The sequence below is a fragment of the Erpetoichthys calabaricus genome, chromosome 13, assembly GCF_900747795.2.
Source record: "Erpetoichthys calabaricus chromosome 13, fErpCal1.3, whole genome shotgun sequence".
Lineage (NCBI taxonomy): Eukaryota > Metazoa > Chordata > Cladistia > Polypteriformes > Polypteridae > Erpetoichthys > Erpetoichthys calabaricus.
The window spans coordinates 105,993,886-106,018,487 of NC_041406.2; the positions used below are offsets into that span (position 1 = coordinate 105,993,886).

At 41.2% G+C, this 24,602-nt stretch overlaps 1 protein-coding gene across 1 annotated transcript in view; it reads right to left on the minus strand.

The window, feature by feature from the left end:
* epb41l4b (erythrocyte membrane protein band 4.1 like 4B) overlaps nucleotides 1–24,602 on the minus strand; it is a 547,093-nt gene that overhangs the window by 22,311 nt on the left and 500,180 nt on the right. The window contains exons 19-22 of the mRNA XM_051936130.1: nucleotides 19,114–19,181; nucleotides 18,459–18,560; nucleotides 14,162–14,285; nucleotides 687–764 (exon numbers count right to left, since the gene is read on the minus strand). Coding sequence (XP_051792090.1) covers nucleotides 687–764; nucleotides 14,162–14,285; nucleotides 18,459–18,560; nucleotides 19,114–19,181 — 372 coding nt within the window. The remainder of the gene's footprint in view (nucleotides 1–686; nucleotides 765–14,161; nucleotides 14,286–18,458; nucleotides 18,561–19,113; nucleotides 19,182–24,602) is intronic.

A 24,602-nucleotide genomic window follows, 5' to 3' on the forward strand; every position in this document is an offset into this window, starting at 1 on the left:
ACATACAGCACAGTATGCATTATACATCATACATACCTGAATAAACCTGAAAGAACTTCATGTGAAAAGTATCTTATATGCTTGTAAAACTACTGTTTTATCTTTTTATGTTATATTATTTAACATATTTGCAGAAGTAAGTGATCTAATCATGAAATAATCACCCTGTACATAGCTTAAAGTATATTGCATGTATATTCAAATATAAATGAAAGACTTTCACAAATACAGTATATGTATCTCACACGCATATGACACTATTTTTAGGAAAGTGAAACTTCCCTCAGTGTGTTAAGTAATTTTATTCACGTACAAAATAAAGGTTACAATATTAAAACGGGATTGTCTCATGCTCAGAAAGTTGCCAGAGATGGTTAAGTGTCCTTTACTTAATTTTAATTAATAAACAAAATAAATCGTTAACCTCTCTTTGAGAATGACAGAGGGATGGCACTAGCATGGATCTACTGTAAATTAGGCAGCATAATTTATTAATTTTAACTGTTAGTACAATGCATAAACACATTATAGAACACGAAATGAACCAGTCAGAATCTATTCACAAGTGTAGAAGAAAGTATTAGTCAAGCTTACAACACATATATTCCTATTACAAAAACATGGCTAATGAAAGCAGAAATTCAAATTGGCAACTATGGCTTTATGGTGAGCAGACATGTACTTACTAGGGGTGTTGCCTCAGTAAAATCCATAAGCAGATCACCTGGCTCCAGCGACATTTTCCCAGAAAGGTCAGATGAACTCTATAAACAGAGCATAAAACACATTGTGAGCTGCAGGAGGTCTGAAATAACCTGTGACTTTCAACATAGCATGTTTCACTGGCTGGATGACAATTCATAAAATCAAATTATTGTCTTGTTGTCATATGCCGGGCATGAAAACTCAAGCCTCTGATAAAAGGTGAGTAGGTTAACTGTGAGGTTTAAGTGAATTCTGGAAATTAGCAGACTTTCCCATAATAAGTCTTTACATTCTAAAAATAAAATATCAACAAAGTTTGTGCAGAATGGCACAAAGTAGAATGGAGTAGATGTTTTGATATCTAGCCATTAGTACAACATTAGTTGTATTTTTACATACAAAAATGTACTTATTGATGAAGTTTTATTGATTGTAGCCATTTTATCAGTTTATGATATTTTAAACTGGATATATTGTGTGGGATATTTTGGCCCATTATAGTACTTATACCAAGGGTTCAATTCTATATTTTTTGTGGGGACCTTGTTTTTCGATTTCCTGGATAATCCAGTTACTGATTGTGTCAGGGTTGTCTGTGTAGGTATTTGCTGTCTTGCAAAGGAGTCCCCGCTTTGAAGTCTGGCTGGTTGAGTATACAAACAAATACCAAGTTGTGATAAAAGAACTGCTGCTTCCTTGGAGGATTTCTGTATTTACCTGAAATTAACATGTTTGACAATATTGGTTTCTAATCAGCAGAGCTGTACTCATTAATGGTTGGTAACAATACATTTTGTTAACTTGTGTTTTCATTAATTGTTAAACCCAGGAAATTTAGATGTGCCATTGATTAAACTGATTGTCCAGGACTGACAACAGCAGAGACTGAAGGAGATTTAAACTCCTGGGCAGCAGAAGGCAGGGGAAACAGTCCACTGAGAACGCTGTCAAGACATTCAGACAGAGCACAGGGGCTCGTAGGCAGACGAGGGTACCTGGCTGGCACGACGTGAGGCACAAGGACGGCAACATTTACTTCCAGGGAGGAAGAGACAGCTCCACAAGGAGACGCCAGTTGTGGGTCCAGCGAGAGAAGGAAGCCGCATGACAGGACCAAGCAAAGCTGGCAGACGAGAAATGAGGCGTGCCTAGGTCACAGCAACACAAGGAGCCAGAGTGGAAAAAAAGGAACGATGACGAGACGTTGACAGGGATTCAACGGTTTGACAAAACTTCTGTTGGGAAACGAGTGTCTGGCGAACAGAGTGCATCCGTGGACAGTTGAATGATTAAGTGTTGGGGTAACACAGTGAGCAACTTGGACTCTGCACCACTAAAGGTTGTATCCTCCAATTCTTGTTTTTAATGGACTTTTAGAGTGTGGACTGTGTATTTTCCTTTTAAAAAAGTAAATTAATTCCTGATATGTTTAGATTTTGTTATGTTTGTTTATCTTTTTAATGTACCTTATATTGTCTTGTGTAATAGAACTTACTGTTGTTTTTTTCTGAAATTACTGTTGTGTCTTTCATTGTGTGTTTACTCACTGCCCAATTTAAAGAAACCTGTGTGCTATTATTGGTAAATTTCAGGAGTTCCCAGTCTCTTAATAAAACTGGGTGGCGTAGTCGGATATTTTAATGGTGTCTAAGTTAGATTACCTGTAAGTGTGACCAGACACCTGTTAACCACATGACTGTAACAACATCTGTTCCAATACACCCAGGACTTTGTGGGTAAACAGCTGACCTGGGTGAACCCAGAAAATGACAGTTAAACCAGTGTACAGAGAGAGAGAGAGAGAGGGAATTGATGGATGGAGCAAGACAACTTCCTGGCCAATAGGCAAAAGAATGTGGTTCATGGCCAGGGATGCTGGGAATATATCGTCCATTTAAAAATGAGGCCATGAAGAACTGGCAGAACATGACCACTCTTCCATATAACATATAGGAAGTAGTTCATAATACTTGTCAAAAGAGAAATAGGATTGTTCTACCCTTTTGAACACTAAACTGGGGAGTTCCATACAAGACATGGCCTAAAGACACTCGAGACCAGAGACATAACGAGGTTAGAGTTAAAGCATTTGCATTTAGCTTCATTATTGGATAGAAGACAGGTCACAATTGAATGGCTGAGGAAGAGAATCTGAAAGGCAAAGTAAAATTGGGGAAGACAGAGAGATAGAGATAGAGTGTGTGCAAGACTACATCCAACAACAAACTGTTGCCTGCCATGGTTCCTCCATGGCACCCAGCTCTCCAGGAACAAGCTCTGGCCTCCAATGACCATGAATTAGATGAAGTGGATTTGACCACTAAGTGCTATACTGTTACTTCTTTGTACATTGTATCATATATATCTTAATATATGTGGGGATTTTCCTTTGTAAGACTCTTGCTTGTGTTTCTATGTTCTATGTTCTAATTCTATGTTAATTAATGTTGTCTTATTTTAATTTCTTACTTTGTCTTTTATTTTTCTTCTCTTCATGATGTAAAGCACTTTGAGCTACTTTTTGTATGAAAATGTGCTATATAAATAAATGTTGTTGTTGTTGTTGTTGTTTCAGTTTAAAATGAATGCACTTGTGTTGGTACATTTTAGACTGTGTGATATTATTTCAAATGAGGAAAGTGCTGCTTGAATGATTGTGAACCAAAATTGTAGTTCGTTAAATGTTTTTTCTGTGGCGTTTATGCAAACTAGTTTACACCTTACTCAAATAAAGGGGTTTATCTGTGCAAATTATATTAAATAGTTAAAGTAGTTTATGGGTACAGTAGAAAAAGCTACAGTTAAGTAAGAATTAGCTAATTTGAACCAATGTTCATTAGGCCAGGACAATAAGATAAGCATGAATGGGTGCCAAGTTAAATAAAAAGTCAGTTACCAAGACAACATGTAGGCGATTGTCTTAGTGTGCTACATCCTGCTATGATCTAAAAGACACCTCAGACCACCTAATGTGGAGTATTACAAGCTGGAAGAGGTGTATGAATTCAGTTTTCAAACAGAATACTTGGGCACTACCCAGATGTGGAAATCTCTCAGACTTATCCTTGAATGCAACAAGAAAACTTATACAGGAAGTTCGGAGAAGTTTCATGAGGACATCTAAATATTTCCAAAACCTTACTTGGCACAGTGTGAAATGTTTTAACAAGTTGTTGTAAAAGATTGCTTACATGTTCCTACAGCTGGGCGATATGGGCAAAAATATTATCATAATATTTTTTTTCTGTATCAAACAATTTTGATAATTACTGTATCACAATATAGTTTCACATTGTTAAAAGTCACATTTCACATCGTCCAATTTTAAAAAGTATCTATACTGTACTAATACACTCTGAATAAACAAGTTAAAATAAATATTAATAAGCAGATAAGAATAATTCATGTATTATTAATTAATAATTAGTCTAGCTGTAGCAGTAACTCAGTTGTAGTATATTGCAATTATAGTATTGAAAATTTAACCAAAGCAACATCCATCCATCCATTTTCCAACCCGCTGAATCCGAACACAGGGTCACGGGGGTCTGCTGGAGCCAATCCCAGCCAACACAGGGCACAAGGCAGGAACCAATCCTGGGCAGGGTGCCAACCCACCGCAGGACACACACAAACACACCCACACACCAAGCACACACACTAGGGACAATTTAGAATCGCCAATCCACCTAACCTGCATGTCTTTGGACTGTGGGAGGAAACCGGAGCGCCCAGAGGAAACCCACGCAGACACGGGGAGAACATGCAAACTCCACGCAGGGAGGACCCGGGAAGCGAACCCAGGTCCCCAGATCTCCCAATTGCGAGGCAGCAGCGCTACCCACTGCGCCACTGTGCCGCCCCAAAGCAACATATACAATGCATATTCACAGCGGTAAATTAACTAACTAAACTAATTGCTTTCACTTACGGATTGCTATGTGCTATGTATATCAGAAGCACTAAAGGCGAGTGTATTTTTTTCAGCAAACACGCCTCGAGAGTGCTCGCTCCGTTGTCCGTAGAAATACACACCAGGTGGTCCTCTCTAAGACCCCAGGATGAAAGGGCGTCCTGTAGCACCATTATCATAGTTTCTGCCCTGTGATCTGTGGTAAAATATGCAGTTTGCAGCAATTTGTTCTGTAAAACTCGTTCCGTGTCAATGTAGTGAATAGTAAGATTTACTTAAGGCTCTGATGTTAGATTCTACCATAAGCCTGTCGCAGTGGCAAAGCATATCACATCTTTAAACGCAGCCTTTAACTTCGCCCGACATTCATCATAAGGCTACTGAAGCGTCATCTAAGAAAAATGTTTTTCAGTTAGAGAGTTTAAACCTTGGGTTGATTACTTCACAAGTGTCCTGAAACCTTCTTTTTCGACAACACTCCTTCCTGGCATTATGTCCTTTGCCAAGAAGCAGGTGACCGTGTTTGTGATACCCTGATGCCTTTTTGATTTTGTACTATGTGGGGTCATAGCAGCAAATGATGACACAAATGGTTGCTGTTTAGGATCAGCACTGCTGCTCGCAGGCTTGCTAGCCACATCACTTCTTTTTGATATTCAGCATATTCGACTGGATGGTATTTTTAAGATGGTGGAATTGGTTTGTTGTATTAGTCTTTACTGGGACCTGTCGGAATTATGTCTTGCATGAAGGCTTTATTTGTGCTTGGTCTGATTTGAGGTAGTCGGACCATTTCCAAACTTTTGATGACATGTACCCTTTCATTGATCTTTTTGAACAATTAACAGACTTTCCTCCTTAGTTTCATTTACTGGGGGGGTCCTTGTTGCACGGCAATTTCCCAACCATCAGACCACGTTGCTAATGTTTACAACATTGCTTCTTCGTGGGGAGTAGCAAATTTGCAAAGTGCATCGTGATTGGCTGTTGTACTGGCGTTTTGCCAAATCTACCTACCGCGTGATAGCCCACAGGTATTGTCCGTCGCAAAACATTGTATTTTAAAACGTATTATGGGAAAAACAAATGTTATCTATTTTTATTGCCTACGTTTATCATCATTATCGTCATTTTTTCACCGATCAAAAAACGAAATCGTTTCATCACCCAGCACTACATGTTCCTGTAGATTTTTGAAAAAAGTATTCCATGGCATCCAAATTTAAGACTAATCTTCTTTACCATAACAAAGAAAGACAGATTTTGTGAAACCCTAACACTACCTTAAGCCAATAACAACTTGATACCTAATGAGAAGCATGATAGTAATAGCGTCAAATTTGGAGTTGTTTTACAGCTCACGGACAGCTGACCATCACTAAAAGAATCCTGAATTCAGAGTCACATTAAATAAGCTAGCGAAATCTATTAAAACAATTGATTAAGAGAAAAAAAATTACATGGTTTTGAACAACAAGACACAATCAAGATCTCACTGTTACAGTAGTGTTCATTCAATGTCCTGATGTGAAACAGACTGAGACAAAATTGGTGACTGTCATTGCTGTTGAAGGATGTGCCTGGTCTAACTAAATTAAACCCTTTGCTTACTTTGTGCACATTAAGGTTCTGCAAAAAAAAAAAAAAAAAAAATTATTATAAGTGAATGCACGTTTTCATTATGTATGTCTAATACTCAGATATCTTGAAAATATTTATATTAATATTTTTGACTATTTGCCTAATAAAAAGTATAAATGATTCATATATTTTGAAAGTGCACAACATATACAGGGTAGGATTCAAAAGTAATGAGCCTTTGTTCAAAAAGACAAATTTATTGAGCAAATCAGTACAACTAATTAATAGTCTTCAAAATAGGCACCTCCTGCATCAATACACTTTTGTAGGCGGCTTTTCCATGACTCGAAGGCGTCCACGTAGGCCTGTTCCGGGATGGCTGCAAGGGCTGCTTTGACATTTGCTTGGATGTCCTCGATCGAGTCGAAGCGTTTTCCTTTCAGCGCGGAAACAAGAAGAAGTCAGAAGGCGACACGTCCGGACTGTAGGGAGGCTGGGGGACCACTGGAACGTTCACCCGGGCCAGGTAGGCGCTAACGATGAAGGCGGTGTGGCTGGGTGCATTATCATGGTGAAACTTCCAGCTGTCCTTGATGTCCCTTCGCTTGCGAGCGACGCTTCTTTTCAGCCTTTTCAGGACTTCCAAGTAGTAAGCAGCATTCACGGTCTGTCCTTGCGGGACAAACTCGTAGTGGATGATCTCCATCACTCCGAAGAAGGCAATGAGCATGGTCTTCATCTTCAACACGTACCATTGCTCTAACGAACTTCCCATTCCACCGTGTAACGCACTACCGCACAGGAGTTCCCGTCAAGGCCGATCCTACCGCTCCAAAAGCTCGGAGCAGTAGGAGCTCCGTTGCGTTGTGAAGCCAACACCCACCATCGCCGTCGCTGGCAAGTGGGGCACGCGGCGAGGTACGTTCACGTCAGAACAAAATGAGCCTCATTACTTTTGAATCCTACCCTGTATACATTGTATAGGGATGTTATGTATTTCAGTGGTAAGCACTGCTTCCTTCTTCTGCTACATCTCAAGGTTCTTAGTCTCATCATGTTGCCTTTTTTATTCTGCATGTTCTCCTCATATACTCCTAAGTTAATGCATAAAACATCCTTGTTCAAAAATGTACCATTTTATTCTCTAGGTTTACGTTTAACTTCCACTTAATTTTCTAAATACTCTTAATCCAAGTGTAGGGTCACAGGAAGACACAGCTTATTCTAGCTTTATCATAGTGCTCTTGACAACTTGAGGTTATGTAAATAAAAATATCTAATTTCCAAAAAAAAAACAAAAAAAAAACTGGAGAGTCTCCTTTAACCGCCACCTTATCGTGGTGGAGGGGTTTGCGTGTCCCAATGATCCTAGGAGCTCTGTTGTCCGGGGCTTTATGCCCCTGGTAGGGCCACCCAAGGCAAACTGGTCCTAGGTGAGGGATGAGACAAAGAGTGGTTAAACAAAACCTCCTATGATGAAAAACAATTTTGGACGGCGTTTTCCCTTGCCCGGACGCGGGTCACCGGGGCCCCACTCTGGAGCCAGGCCTAGAGGTGGGGCTCAATGGCGAGCGCCTAGTGGCCGGGCCTGCGCCCATGGGGCTCGGCCGGGCACAGCCCGAAGAGGCAACGTGGGTCCCCCCTTCCCAAGGGCTCACCACCTATGGGAGGAGCCAAGGAGGTCGGGTGCAGTGTGAGTTGGGTGGTGGCCGAAGGCGGGGACCTTGGCGGTCCGATCCTCGGCTACAGAAGCTGGCTCTTGGGACGTGGAATGTCACCTCTCTGAAGGGGAAGGAGCCTGAGCTAGTGCGCGAAGTTGAGAGGTTCCGGCTAGATATAGTCGGACTCACCTCAACGCACAGCTTGGACTCTGGAACCAATCTCCTTGAGAGGGGCTGGACTCTGTACCACTCTGGAGTTGCCCCCGGTGAGAGGCGCCGAGCGGGTGTGGGTATACTTATTGCCCCCCGACTTTGAGCCTGTACATTGGGGTTTACCCCGGTGGACGAGAGGGTAGCCTCCCTTCGCCTTCAGGTGGGGGGACGGGTCCTAACTGTTGTTTGTGCGTATGCACCGAACAGCAGTTCAGAGTACCCACCCTTTTTGGAGTCCCTGGAGGGGGTGCTAGAGGGCATACCTTCTGGGGACTCCCTCGTTCTGCTGGGAGACTTCAATGCTCACATGGGCAATGACAGTGAGACCTGGAAGGGTGTGTTTGGGAGGAATGGCCCCCCCGATCTGAACCCGAGCGGTGTTTTGTTATTGGACTTCTGTGCTCGTCACGGATTGTCCATAACGAACACCATGTTCAAGCATAGGGGTGTTCATATGTGCACTTGGCACCAGGACAACCTAGGCCTCAGTTCGATGATCGACTTTGTGGTCATATCGTCGGACTTGCGGCCACATGTCTTGGACACTCGGGTGAAGAGAGGGGTGGAGCTGTCAACTGATCACCACCTGGTGGTGAGTTGGCTTCGATGGTGGGGGAGGATGCCAGTCAGGTGTGGTAGGCCCAAACGTGTTGTGAGGGTCTGCTGGGAACGTCTGGCAGAGCCCCCTGCCAAAAGTAGCTTCAACTCCCACCTCCGGCAGAACTTCGACCACATCCCGAGGGAGGTGGGGGACATTAAGTCCGAATGGGCCATGTTCCGTGCCTCTATTGTTGAGGCAGCTGACCGGAGCTGTGGCCGTAAGGTGGTCGGTGCCTGTCGTGGCAGCAATCCCCGAACCCGTTGGTGGACACCGGCGGTGAAGGATGCCGTCAAGCTGAAGAAGGAGTCCTACAGGACCCTTTTGTCCTGTGGGACTCTGGAGGCAGCTGATAGGTACCGGCAAGCCAAGCGGAATGCGGCTTTGGTGGCTGCTGAGGCAAAAACTCGGGCGTAGGAGGAGTTTGGGGAGGCCATGGAGAACGACTTTCGGACGGCTTCGAGGAGATTCTGGTCCGCCATCCGGCGTCTCAGGAAGGGGAAGCAGTGCAGTGTCAACACTGTATATGGTGGGGATGGTGTGCTGCTGACCTCGACTCGGGACGTTGTGGGTCAGTGGAGGGAGTACTTCGAAGAACTCCTCAATCCCATTAACATGCCTTCCAATGAGGAAGCAGAGCCTGGGGACTCAGAGGTGGGCTCCCCCATCTCTGGGACTGAGGTCACCGAGGTGGTCAAAAAACTCCTTGGTGGCAGGGCCCCGGGGGTGGATGAGATACGCCCGGAGTTCCTCAAGGCTCTGGATGTTGTAGGACTGTCTTGGTTGACACGCCTCAGCAAAATCGCATGGACATCAGGGACAGTGCCTCTGGATTGGCAGACCGGGGTGGTGGTCCCCCTCTTTAAGAAGGGGGATCGGAGGGTGTGTTCCAACTACAGAGGGATCACACTCCTCAGTCTCCCTGGAAAAGTCTATTCAGGGGTCCTGGAGAGGAGGGTCCATCGGATAGTCGAGCCTCGGATTCAGGAGGAACAGTGTGGTTTTCGTCCTGGTCGTGGAACAGTGGACCAGCTATATACCCTTAGCAGGGTCCTGGAGGGTGCATGGGAGTTTGCCCAACCAGTCTACATGTGTTTTGTGGACTTGGAAAAGGCATTCAACCGTGTCCCTCAGGGAATCCTGTGGGGGTACTCCGAGAGTATGGGGTACCGGCCCCCCTGATAAGGGCTGTTCGGTCCCTGTACGATTGGTGCCAGAGCCTGGTCCGCATTGCCCGCAGTAAGTCGAACCCGTTTCCAGTGAGAGTTGGACTCCGCCAGGGCTGCCCTTTGTCACCGATTCTGTTCATAACTTTTATGGACAGAATTTCTAGGCGCAGCCAGGGCGTTGAGGGGGTCCGGTTTGGTGGGCTCAGGATTGGGTCACTGCTTTTTGCAGATGATGTTGTCATGTTTGCTTCATCAGGCCGTGATCTTCAGCTCTCTCTGGATCGGTTCGCAGCCGAGTGTGAAGCGGCTGGGATGAGAATCAGCACCTCCAAATCCAAGACCATGGTCCTCAGCCAGAAAAGGGTGGAGTGCCCTCTCAGGGTTGGTAGCGAGATCCTGCCCCAAGTGGAGGAGTTCAAGTATCTCGGGGTCTTGTTCACGAGTGAGGGAAGAATGGAGCGTGAGATCGACAGGCGGATCGGTGCGGCATCCGCAGTAATGCGGGCGCTGCATCGGTCTGTCGTGGTGAAAAAGGAGCTGAGCTGCAAGGCGAAGCTCTCAATTTACCAGTCGATCTATGTTCCTACCCTCACCTATGGTCATGAACTATGGGTAGTGATCAAAAGAACGAGATCGTGAATACAAGCGGCTGAAATGAGTTTCCTCCGCAGGGTGTCTGGGCTTTCCCTTAAAGATAGGGTGAGAAGCTCAGTCATCCGGGAAGGGCTCAGAGTAGAGCCGCTGCTCCTCCGCATCGAGAGAAGTCAGATGAGGTGGCTCGGGCATCTGATCAGGATGCCTCCTGGATGCCTCCCTGGTGAGGTGTTCCGGGCATGTCTAACCGGGAGGAGGCCCCGGGGAAGACTCAGCACACGTTGGAGGGACTATGTCTCTCGACTGGCCTGGGAACGCCTTGGGATTCTCGCGGAAGAGCTAGAAGAAGTGGCCGGGGAGAGGGAAGTCTGGGCATCTCTGCTCAAGCTGCTGCCCCCGCGACCCGACCTCGGATAAGCGGGAGACAATGGATGGATGGATGGATGGATGGAGTCTTAATTTAGTCTAATGTGAGGAGTGCATCGGTGGGTCAGGTGATGGACTGGTGTCACAGGCAGGGTTAGTCTCTAGTTCTGAGGTTGATGCTGTTTATCGGTCTTGGATTAAGTGGGTTTGAGAATGTTACAAATATATGTGCCAAATAAAAGCAAACACACACCCACTTGCTTTATGTAATAAGGGATGTTTTATTTAAAGCAAGTTATATTTTTTATCAGTTGACATGCCTTTAGAAAACAGGATTTGTTTTAGAACTCAATGATGTTTGCTGATTTTTAGTTATGCCAATCCTAACAACCTTGTTAACAGTCTAGGAACTGTTAGTGAAAATAATGAAAGTATGTAAGTCTTTCTGAAATGAATACAGCCAGTGACTTAAAGATACAGGATGGAATAAATCTACTCTGTGAGGGTGCCCCTGCCTGGCTTATAGCTGTCTCCCTTCCCCAGTATGTCACCTATATTATTTGTCTACAGTGCGTGAAATGCTGTTTAGTGTAACTTGCAACATGTGTGGTATCTGATTAGTAAGCCTAAATCCATCCATCCATCCATTATCCAACCCGCTGAATCCAAACACAGGGTCACGGGGGTCTGCTGGAGCCAATCCCAGCCAACACAGGGCACAAGGCAGGAACCAATCCCGGGCAGGGTGCCAACCCACCGCAGGACACACACAAACACACCCACACCCACACCCACACACCAAGCACACACTAGGGCCAATTTAGAATCGCCAATCCACCTAACCTGCATGTCTTTGGACTGTGGGAGGAAACCGGAGCGCCCGGAGGAAACCCACGCAGACACGGGGAGAACATGCAAACTCCACGCAGGGAGGACCCGGGAAGCGAACCCAGGTCCCCAGGTCTCCCAACTGCGAGGCAGCACCTCTACCCACTGTGCCACCGTGCCGCCCAAGCCTAAATCTCTTCTGGTTTTCAGAAGGAAAGATTAGTGGTTTTTCTTGCATATTGAGAGGTTCATGTACATGCTAGAAAAATGTAAAAATTCAATATTGATTCAACTTGTGAACTGAGAAGCTACAATATTAGTTGTAGCTATTAGTAATATGTGTTGGTCTATGCTGCACTGAGGCATTGTCTTGTATCATACAGAACTGCATCAAAGATTTTGAATGAAGTAAACCCTTTAAATATTATAACATATTGCCATCAACTTTATAAACTTGTAGCAAATAAGATTGACTTGTTTTCTCACCTGTACAATTTGTGAGGATGCACAACAGTAAACCTGCAACCTAGACTATTTATATAGCATTAACAAGGGAAGACATAAGAATACAAGCAGCAGTGTTGGCTCCTCATAGTCATTGGACCTCCATTCAGTTCCTAGTTGGGATGCCATTCTCTCCATTTACATGAGAGTTTCCTGCTTCCATTCACTATCTAGTGACCAGTTGTTAGGAGGACTGGCAAATTAACAGAACCTGAAGTATGTGTGGCTATGTTTCTGTGTATTTTGGGATCATATCCAAAGAAGTTTTCTACCTTTTTCCATTGCTGTCAGAACAGAATTTGGCTTTTTGTGACTCAGGACTGGCTATAAAGAAGGCTCAGAAAATGGATACATGAAAGTATTTAGAAGATGATTCGATAAAATATTTTTTTTATAACAACCAATAACCTTAAAAATCCTGAAGACGTCCACTTGAAACAAATCAATGCTGACAGACAGCAGCAACAAGAAGCTACTGAGCACTAGAAGCAGTACTATTACAATACTAAGAAAAACAATGCAATTTGGGGTACGAGAGTGGAGGTCTTCCAATAAAATGTATATTCTCAGAGTGATCTCTATGCATTTAAAAGGAACAAATAACATAATGTCACATAAATTTTGCATGTCAAACTGTAGACACTGAAAGAATGGAGAAAGACTGGATGAATTTGTGCAATGAATTTTTCATTCAGACCACACTTCCAATTCCCCCTCCTCCCTCAGCCTCTTTATAAGTGTATTCTTTTCATCTGCCTCTCAAAGACGACAGACGCATCTGCTGCCGTTTCAGTGGTAAAGCTATACAGCTCTGACTGCAGACACTGCGCATTATTCATGGAAGCAAACATCTTTAAAGCTAGATCCTGCATACAGTCTTCTTGCTTTTGTGCAGTAGCATTTTTTGTCTTTGTTGTCTGTCTTGTATTTTTCTATAGAAATTAGCATGTGGAGGAAACAGCTAAAGGATAATTACATTTTTTTTATCCTTGAAAAATGGTGGCTTTGAAAGTATTGTGAATCATGCATATTTATATCGAAGGCCTTGGATCTGTGCTTCTCTTTTTGCATGGTCCAATTTATTAGACATTAAAATGTTCCTTGGCAGATTCATTATTAATGCCCTTGAATGAGGAAGCTTTTCATTTCACCTATGCACAGGCAATGGGTATACATAAAGCAGGACAATTTTTAGCATTGAAACAAAGGCTCCATAAAAACACTTGCTACCAAAGCGTCATTAATCCAACTACAAAATTCATAATCTACTCGAGAATGATTTTCCAAAATATACTGATCTCTGATCGTTTCAGACATTAACTGCTGCATTAGAAATATAATCCTCAACACACTTTGGCCTTACAGTTGTCTCTGTCTAAATCTGATGTTTCTGGGTGACATTGAGAATAATGTCTGAAATTCTGGTTTGATACACATAAAAGAAGAAATTTGCATGAAGTCACTAGTCCTCCACAATGAACAAACATTACACAAATATGAATTCCTTTTGAACAGGCAGTCTTCCATCTGTTCCCTCCACAGGCATGCAAGTCCCACAGATAGTCACCATGCCACGCATACAGTAATGGCAATGGAACATGTTCTGTTATACTCATCTAATAAAGTCGAGAAGGCTTAAATTGCTCAATTCAATTTTATTTTTGCCTTTTTGCATAAACTGCATTTCACAACAGTAGCACACCATATAACAAAATATGAAGGAACAAAAAAGCTGGATAACACTATCTACACATACATTTGTAAGGAGTCAGGAATAAGTAAAACAATCAGAAATGTGCCTTCTTTATGATGTACAGTTATGTATCTGGTCTAGAGAAAGCTTTCTCAAAGATGGCCACTAGATGCCAGCAAGTGTCCAACATATCCACCACATAAGACAGTTGGAAATTATTTGAATTACATGTACATAATGATCCGCTGTGGCAACCCCGAACGGGAGCAGCCGAAGGAAAAAGAAGAAGAATAATCTTCAAAAGCAACACAGATTTTATTATAACCTATTGAATACCTTAGCAGATATAGGAGGCTGAATCTGTGCATCTAAAGAAGTTTGAGAAGTGGTCTTCCCAGTATTACATTGAGAGGTGATGGCAGCCAGAGCAGCAGGAAGATCATCTTCATCACTGTGATTGCTGTTGGAGACAGAAAACAGAGGAGAGGTCAGGCACTCAGCACAGACAGAGAGGCAAATGTTAAAGCGTATCTATATGGACAGCTGTGAGTGCACACCGTTTTGTACAGCAATAGCATACACAGAATGCCAAAAATTTTCATCAGACTCAACCAAACAAGAAATAATAGGGCTGAGTGCAAATAGGAAATTACTAACATTTACAGTTCACATTTTCGTAACTTATTTTCTTGCAAGAATCACTGGCCTTCACCACCCAATGTGTTATGGAGCCTAAATTTCAAATGAATTATCCAAACGTGGTGACCTTTTCAGTTAATCTTTCATTTAGCACTAATACACTTTAAATCAATGTGGCCAATAAGAACAGAGAGAGGATGGTGTTAATGCCTTCTAAGAAGTCAGATTTGTATTAAGAGTGCATTCATAAATGAACTGCATACATAAGTATACCCACAAAGACCACAGATCTTAATCCAACATAAGGTGTTTCAACCACAAAGTAGTAATAATAAGAAAAAGGGAAAACAAAGAAGTGTAAAGTATCAGATTAATATAGTAGATTAAACAAAACTCTGGCTATCCTGTTGGCTTTCCTATCTTGAGAATTGTTTTCTGTCTATCCAGCTGGGCACCTCATACACTTTCCAAATAAAACAGACATCCTTCTTGACTACCTTTTTCTACCCTTTCTTACTCAATATGCTTTAACTCCTACAATCAACCCCTTATGATAGCATGTCCATTTAAGGCCCAGCAATGTAAGCACTTTCAAGGTCTCTTCGCGCCCCTTACAAAACCATCTTGGCCAGAGGCTAATCTATTACTTGACCTAATATAGGAATTCAGAACTCCATCTTGTAACTTTATCTAAGTCTGTCTATTAATTACAGTAGGGCCCCATGCATAACATGATTCCCTGCTGCCCAAACTAGGCTGAGTCTCATATTGCCTTGAACCAGCTGTCTTACTGTTTCGCTAGACATTATACAATATATGCTTCTTTGTTGTCAAAATCAATAATATCTGTCATATTTGCATCCATATTCATCCACTTTCTGGTGCTATTTTTCCCAGAAAAGGATCATATTATGCTTAAGTCTTTCTGATTTGATGTCTGCAAGGCAAGAACACCAAGACTGGATGAGTTGCTATTTCACCGCTAGTCCCACTTACAAACACAGCAACTTAAACAAGCCATAGTTAAAGTCAGAAATCAGCCTAAAGGTGTGTGTTTGGAGTTGCAATAGTCCCCTGAAATAAAAAAAATACAATTCACAGATGGCACCCTTAGGTTAAGTCACCACACAATCCATCTGCAGTGGATGCGCAGGATAAGGATAGGGGAGACACTGGCTTGCAATCCTGACCCTCCCTTTACACTTCTTCTGCTTACTTAGTTTAAGAAGATGTGGGCATATTGCAGGTTTAAGTGGAAGGGTATGGGTTGAAAGTGTGCTGTACCACCACCATGTATTTATTTTTTAACTCTTAAACTACACAATATATTTTAATCTGTACAACAGCGAAAGAAAGAATGAAAGTCTGTAAAAGCATAACACCTTAGAATATGAGCCATAAGAGCTTAGTTATTGAAGTTTTCCATATTGAAAGGGGAGAATCTCAGAGAGAATTTTACGTCAGCTTTTCAATCTTTGACTTTTAAATAAGGGAGATAAATTTCTTGTGAAAGTTAACAAAACAGGTTAAAGGACTGCCAGGATTTTTTTTAAAGTGTTGCAGATTTATGTCATCTTGGTCTAACATGGCATACATGGCTTTATTCGGTTTTAAGTTACCTGATCTCTTTTACTGTTGGTGTGATGTTAGAGACTGGACTTTCACTTGACCTTAAAGATGCACTAATTGTTCGACTCAATTTTCCTTGCACTTAAGCATCTTTTAAAACTGCTCTAAAAATAACCATACAGTAGAAATGGTTCACTTTTTGCAATATTACAGTTACAGCAGAGCAGCCCTGAAATAAATGCACATTCTTCATATAATCCTGGATATAATTAGGCAATCTAGAGAAACAAAAGCAAGCTTGAAGAAACATAAGCAGAGTTCATCTGCAAATGGATGGTTTGCAATAAAAAAGCAATAATGGTTAAATGTTCATTTAACTGATTGCCCTGGGGTGGAAAAAGCCAGGCACTGGGACTCCTTCATATGAGCCCATCATTATAATTTATAGTAATGTATTATTCTGAAAATGAATGAAATGCATAAAAAGATTTTAGAGCATGTTGACTAGACATTTGAACCTTAAGGCTTTGGCTTCTATAAAGGATCTATAAATATTTACTGCTACTCCTTGTCTGCCACTACATCCATATATTCAATTAATGGGGTTGAGGAGAACAATGCATTAGCAGTTGTAACATACAGACAGGAAGGGTCCATTTCTGCATTTCCTCTGTGCATGCTGGTACAAAGAAGAACACTGAATTTGATCTTTTTCTTTTTAATGCAATGAAAGGTTATCAGTTCTGCGTTTGGACAGCTGAGTTTGCACAGCTCTTCTGAAACAAGTCTATGGCTTCAGAATTAACAGGGAGCATTGTTCAGCATAAAATTATCACAGAACTATGAATATCTGACATCAGCATGGGTCACTTCACTGGGGCTTGCTGTGAAAACTGCAATACAAATTGAACAATACAGAGGCAGTAAGAAGCTTTGATAATCCATCCAGGATGGATGCCTTGCCCTGCTACTGCCAACACTGGCTACAATTAGTCAGAAACAAACTAACTAACAAACACATCCACAAACTGGATAAGCAAGGACAAAGGTGGATAAATGGATTAATATTTTGGGAATGACAGGTACAATGGAAGCTTTGGTTTCAATTACATAATGCACAGTGTCAAATTATTTTAACAGTATTCTATGCCAGGTGTACTAGGCTCCATACTGAATTTAGATTTATTAATTGAACTGTGATGCACGGATATCATGCTTGTGACATGATTTGGAGTAAGAAGTTGCTGAGAGTTTTATGTTACTGCTATGTGACAGCTAGTTAAAAATACAAATTTTGTTCTTAAAATGTTGTTGCCAATAAGAAGCCGTGTGGGAATTTAAAGCTTTTTACCTTTATGATGGTGTTTTGCTTTTTTTTCCACCCACACAGGAGCAAAGGTAGCTGAGTATTTGGAGAAGCATTTTGAAAAACAACTTTTTACTTGTATTCATAACCAGCATCAGTGAGAAGACAAGGCAGGCAGAAACTGCAGAATGTTGTTGCTGAAACAGGCAGGTTCATAAGTAAATAACTGGCGATGTAGTGATGAACAGTTAAAAGTAATAATTTTACAGTGAGAAGAAGTTACGGTACACAAAACAACTGGATATAGCAGCATATGGCACTCGTACAGTTAAGCATTAGCGATATTAGAAAGCGAGGGCATACATGTTCATTCCTTTATAGAAAAGCATTTATTTTAAGTACAGGTGAAGGAGCACCAATCAGGTGCAAGCGGTGGTAGAAACAGACATGTGAATAGGTAAATAACTATAAGTTGATATACAGTAAGTGAGTTTTCTTAGTAAAAAAGAAGTAGTAAACAGGAAACACAGGACTCTGAACTGGATATGTGGGCTTGGAAATGGAATGGACTGGATCTAATTGTACATCCAGCCTTTTACTCTTCTCATTTCCAAAAACTCTGACATAGGTTTTTATTTTTAAAGTATCTTTATCTTGCAAATAATCTCTCTATATGCAGCAACCATATGTACAAGAAAAGAAATAAAATAATCTAAAATATGACTGTATGGATGGTCTGAGATTCATCTAATTGACTAACTTGCATTTCCTCTTCACCTCATACCACACTGCTTAGAAGAAATTAAAAATGTTCAATGGAAAAATATCACACATGTCAAGGTCTCCCTGCTAGATAGTGAAACACTTTTTTTTATTTTGGCAGCAAAAAAATATTTTCACTGTATTGGTTGATATGAAAACCTCAGGGCCTCAAGGCCTAGGAGATGAATATAATGGAAATTGCACAGTTCTGCTGACTAAAGGGGAAAAGTAAAAAAGCTTTCCACTGATTTCGTCATTACAGCAAAGAAGGAGAGCTGCTCTACATTGCACTTGCTGAGCCACTTGCTGAATGTAAGTGGGACTACTAACAACTAGTTTCAGGGCTGAGGTACTCACAAGCTGTACTGTCGTATCAACTTCTTTAAACGAGGAGGCTTGCTCTCCCTCTTTTCAGGCACTGCTGCAGATGAACACATGTCTCGTGGGGATGATGGACTTCTAATTAAAAGAAAAGAAAAAAGTGCTATACTTTCTATTCACAAAGATCATTGTTCATTAATTTTATTTGCAGATGAAAAATAAAGAACAGGTACACATAAAGGAATCAGAGATCACTTACAATAAAGTGTGTTATAAGTTCTTAAGGAGTACAATTCACAGTTTTATTTATTTACAGTATATTATACAACAATACAATTTAATAATAATTAAGTAATTAAGCAAACAGTTTTTTTTACAGTGAGAACTATTATTTAGTATTAAAATATAAGTAGCAAAAACAAAAAAAGACTATTTACATTAACCTTCATTGTTTTTATGATTTTGGGCAACTTCATTAAACTAAAATTAAGAAACTACAAAATGTTCAGTTTATCAATATGGTGCCATTTGTACAAACACTGGCATAAATAATACAGTGTAAAAATATACATCGTATGAAACAAAATATTCACCAGAATTTCCACTGTCTAAACATGCAAAAAAAGAGAAAATTACATTAAAAAGATAACTGACATTAATAGTCATAAAAAGCACTGAAAATAGGATAGACCTTCCTGCATGATCCAAAGCGCCAGTACTCCTGCTGATCTCAGGTTTTTCTAAGTCCTCCTTCACAGCCTGAGGGGATAAAGGGAAGCACTGCAGTTAAGAGTTATTGTAGTCAAGCATGTGCTGAAGTGTTCTGAATCAGCATTTCATTCCTTCTAGGACCAGAGTCTCCCAATGCTGCTGATAAGGTCCCTAGAAGATTCCCAATAAGCCAAACATTTATTTTCAAAGATGCATATTTAGACACATACTCCCATGCTCATTTGTATCAGACCAGTTAGGTTGATGGAAGTGAAGTACTCCAAGAAAGACTTTATTTAGAGAGAACATGTAAAATAAGTTTAGACAGTGGAAGGACTAGGATTCAAAACCAGTCTCCTGGAGGTTTATGAGAGCAGTGCATGCTGCCAGACCAGAAATAAAGCCACTACCCAGGTAGGCAGAGTCACAGCTAAGAGAGAAAGACCTGCAAATGGCCAAAGAGACATCTTCTTTAGTAAAGTTGTAGGATTCCAGCAACTCATGTTCACATCCCCCTCTGTCATCTAAGGATGAATGCATAAAGAGAGAAAGAGGGAACACTGCCCTCATATCTCGAACAAGTAACAGTTTGGCTTAAAGTAGGCAGAAACTTTTTTTTAGGAAAAATAGAATAGTGGCTAGAAAGGAGTCAACTGAATTCTTTCAGGACAATATACAATATATATATCACCAAGCACATGCCAGGGGTGTCAAAATTATTTTAAAAAAAGACATAGAAGGCAGTAAATGAATGAATAAAATCGGCACTATGAACAGTACTTTTCTGCATCAAAACTTAATAGTCTTACGTCTAATAAGTGTCTCCAAGATATTATATTTTGATTGCTATATTTTGTCCCGCCACAGAAAAAAATGTCTGTCACATGAAGCAGTGTGCATCACTGTGTCTAATGATTATAGAATGCCAAAAATGACAATTTACTTAAGATGTTTAATCTATTTGGCATGAAGGAAATGGTGCTAAATTAATCTTAGCTAGTATCCCAATTGATTTAACCAACTGCTAGTAGCTGTATTATTCACAGAGCCCAAACCTTCTTCATGTTCTCTTAAAGGCAGCTCTTGAACATGCTTGCTTACTGTGGCATATACAAGAAGCTTTAGTTTATCTTAGGACTGTCTCACCTGTTGACATGTCTGGCTGCTGACAGACCACATCCCAGAGTCCCAATTTTCAGGCACTTGAAGTAAGATTTCCGAAGATACCTGTTTTAAAGAGTGTCTATTATGCTTGTATGAAGGGTAGTGAGGGTGCCTTCTAGAGTGCTGCTGTTATCATTACTGAGAATTGGTAGCTAGGAGGACAATATCACATTAGATTTTTCTGTCAATGATATTATCTTTTCTGCTTTTACTAGGGGGTTCTGCCCCCTGCTCGCTTCGCTCGCCAACCCCTGGTCCTGGGTAACCCGAAACAGATTTGAAAGAGATTATTTATCTCCGTCAGTTGTGGTCCTTCGTTTTGAACCCGTGCCTGCTTTGCTTCCGCAGTTTCAGACGCGCGTTGTAGGCGCCTGCGTTCATTGATCTTATCCAGGTGGGCTCGTGTTTGTATCATTGAGCTGTATTGTGTTTGAATTTGGTGTAAAGCGTTCAGCGGTTTGTACAATCCCAAGCAGCACATTATTCCTAACTTCACTCCGCAGTAGTGCCACTCACAATATGGCGACGACACCTGCGCCTTCACTCCGCAGTAGTGCCACTCACAATATGGCGGTGACGCCTGCGCCTTTCGTACTCTCTTTGTGGACCTGTGGTGCCTCCGTAGCCTCTCACGTTTGATTCTGGGGTGCAGCGCAGAATCCTCTCTTTTGTGTGGTTGTGTTATTAGTGGTAGCTATGGGCGTGTTGTTGCTTCATTTCTCATTCACGTTAGTTGAGCTCTTTCGTTCTTGGGCCGTGACTCCTTCGTTCGCGGTGGATACGACTTCACTTGCGGTTTATGAGATGCGCGCCTGCGCAGCACATCTCATGGTCCCATCGCCGTGTCCCTGCGTCCATATCTGGTTTATTCTCAGTTACTAATATGGATGGTATGTGGTCTTTTTATGCTTATTTATAGATCTGACTACACTTTTCCAATTTAGCAAAGAATGGACTATACTAACAGAAAACATTTACAGTAATGCTCCTTTTAAGCCTCTTATTTTTTTAAAATATCACAGAATTAATAGCCCTGAACCTACCTACCTTCTTCATAAATATCAAAGATAGCCGAGGTAATTCCTTAAACATTATTTTACCTGTGTCACAATTTCAAATTAAGTATGCTGGACTTTAGTTCCCCTGATTTTTCACTGCTATCAACTGACTTTTCATATTAAAAGTAATACTAAAATGAGTTATCTGGCCACTTGTAGGCAGCAGTTGGGTACATAAAGGGTGAAAAAACTGACTCAAAATAAACAAAACCCCTCAAATATTTATACTTGGACAATAAAGATAAAATGTATATTCACATAACTGTATAAACATTATATATGGATTTATTTTATTGAAATTTATTGGGATTGTGTATATATCTGTACTCAACAGTTTAATAGTTGAAAATCTCTGAGTGAAACGAGGACATCCAACAGAAAGCTTTTTTTTTTTCAGTATATTGCACTTGAATTCTAAAAGTGATGTAAAAAAGTACACATAATGAGACCAGTGGAGCAAATGTCATACATTTATACATATCATTAATTTTACAGCAGCATGTAGCTTCACTTTAATTTGTCTTTGTTAAGTGTTGTGAACTATCTAATGATACCAGTAACCCCGTGATTCTCGAAAGAATCGCAAATCCAAGAATGGCAATCAGTTTCTGTTCCGTCCGATATTTGGAGGGATGAAATATCATGGAGGGTGGGTGCATCCTGGGAAATTTTTTATTTAATTAAATAAACATATTTGTACTAAAGCGGTTTCTTTTTGGAGCTGTGACTCATCTGGTTCTGGTGTTTCAGAGGCGTGTTGTAGGCACCTTCGTTTATTGTTTTTATCCATGCAGTCTCTTTTTTGTTTTTCATGGCTGTGTCGTCAGCCTGAAGTCGTTTGCTGACGGCGGCAGATTTGCGTGCTGAAGTGACCATGGCGATGGATCCGGGCATGGAGGGCTACATTACTAAACGAAGGTGGTATATGCGGTGGTGTGGGCGGTCGCGTTCGGGTGGCTGTACAAGCTGGCGTGCACACTTTACCTCAGGTTTAGTTCACAGGTCGTAGCCATACGGGCTCGTTTTTGTATCTCTAATTGTTGAGCTGTTTCTTTTCGGAGCCGTGACTCCTTTGCCTGTGCTGTTTCAGAAGCGCGTTGTGGGCGCCTTTGTTCATCGTTTTTATACATACGGGCTCGTTTTTGTATTTCCGTTAGTTGACTTAATTTTAATACTGAATTACCGTTATGTGATTCAAATATGCCACACTGACTGCAGGCACAGTGGATTAGAGCAAGTTTAGTTTACAGGTTGTGTTGTTTGGGTGCCACGTACTGACTCTGGGAAGTACGGGCTCGGTTTTGTATTACTAATCGTTGAGCTCTTTCCATTTGGAGCCGTGACTCCTTTGCCTCTGCTGTGTCAGAAGCGTGTTGTGGGTGCCTTCGTTCATCATGTTTATCCATATGGGCTCGTTTTGTAATTCCGTTAGTTGAGCTCTTTCATTGTGGAGCCATGACGTCTTTGCTTCTGGTGTTTCTGAAGCGCGTTGTAGGAGCCTCCGTGTATTGTTTTTATCCATGCGGTCTCGTCTTTGTTGTTCTGTGGCTGTGTCGTTAGGTGGAAGTCGTTTACTGTTAGGAATCATAATCCAACTTACTTTTAATACTGAATTACCGTTATGTGATTCAAATATACCACACTGACTGCTGGCACAGTGGATTAGAGCAAGTTTAGTTCACAGGTTGTGTTGTTTGGGCGCCACCTACTGACTCTGGGAAGCCGCTGGGTTTGACTCTGGGGCGCTGAGGCACTGTGCGCATGTGCCTCTGTGCGTCCGTCATCCGTGCATATATTAAACTGTTGTTTAGTAATATAGATAGATCAGTTTGCTATATTCATACCAATACACATTCCTTTGTTACATTTAAATACTTTTCTTTCTTTTTCACTTTTCTGATAACCACCTTTACTTTCTTTGTCTCTTCAATAAATAGCCGCTCCATTAAATACTTGACTCTGTCACACAGGCTGGAATGCTGCTGAGCTCTGGATGTGGATTATGCTCAAGCATGTTAATACATGGAGGTCCAAAGTATAGACAGACATTTAGCAAGTACAGTTCAGTGCTCATAGCATAGAAATGGAGATCAGATGACATACATGGACACATACAGTATGTGCCTAAAGCATGTTTCAGGAGGCACACTAAGCACTTTGCCTTCCCTTGACCAAATACATGTAGATCAGAATTTCTTTTCTCTCCCAGCATGTCTGTCAGTGGTGCTTGGGTGGAACATAACATGTTTTCATAAGAGATACTTGTAGCCTAATACAGCTCCTGTTACACAAAGCTATAATTCCAAAAATGAAGCAACAACATCACTTTAAAACTCTAAAATGAATCCTATACGCTTGCTCAAATGTATCGACTTTTTAGTAACTCGACTTACCTTAAGACTCAAAGGAGTTAAAACCTATGACAAATTTATATATTTGAAAATATAAACAAACTTTAATTCATATAAATCCCAAAGAGTATGTGTAATTATTAAACATAATGATGCTCAATTTTATTTTAATGCCTATAATTAGCCCCATTATAATTATAATATTTATTTTTTGTTCTTCAGTAATTATTGCATGTTATGGCAATTCACCTAGTGTCACACTGTCAGTTTCATATGGTGCCACACTGATGCCCTTGTACTTCTGAAAAGCTACAGCACAAGGAGGGGTGCTTCAGCCCCCAATCCCCTACTGATCCTTTCTATTAAAAGATGCAGTGATGGTTCCCTTCACAGTGACTTATCAAGATTTCTCATTATAAATTCAAAGAGTCATTAGTGCCCTTCATTGTGCGCACAACAGCTAAGTGTTGTTAGGAATAAATATTTAAAACAGCTGTTAAAAAAACAACCTTGGAAAGCATCTGCCAGATATAAGACACATCACCAAGCTCCTGTCCATTCATATCATACCACAAATGCTTATGCTAAGCATAATCTGGTGATTTGATACATTTTCACTCAACACTCCTTATGCTTGATTAGGGTCCAGGATTCCTTGGAATGATGTTGCAGGACTTGCTTTAAGAATGGGCATAGTGGGTATTTTTGTTCAACATGGAAATGGGGTCACCTGGTTGTACTAGACTCCAAAAAGTCTCATTCTTCCACTTTGTATGAGTATGTTTTTCCTTTCTTTGCACTCTTATTGTATCCATTGCACAATTTCAGATTGGGACTTAATTTAGTAGCAAGAAGGAACAATAAGGCTTTGGCAGGTGAGGTGTAGCCTAATGACA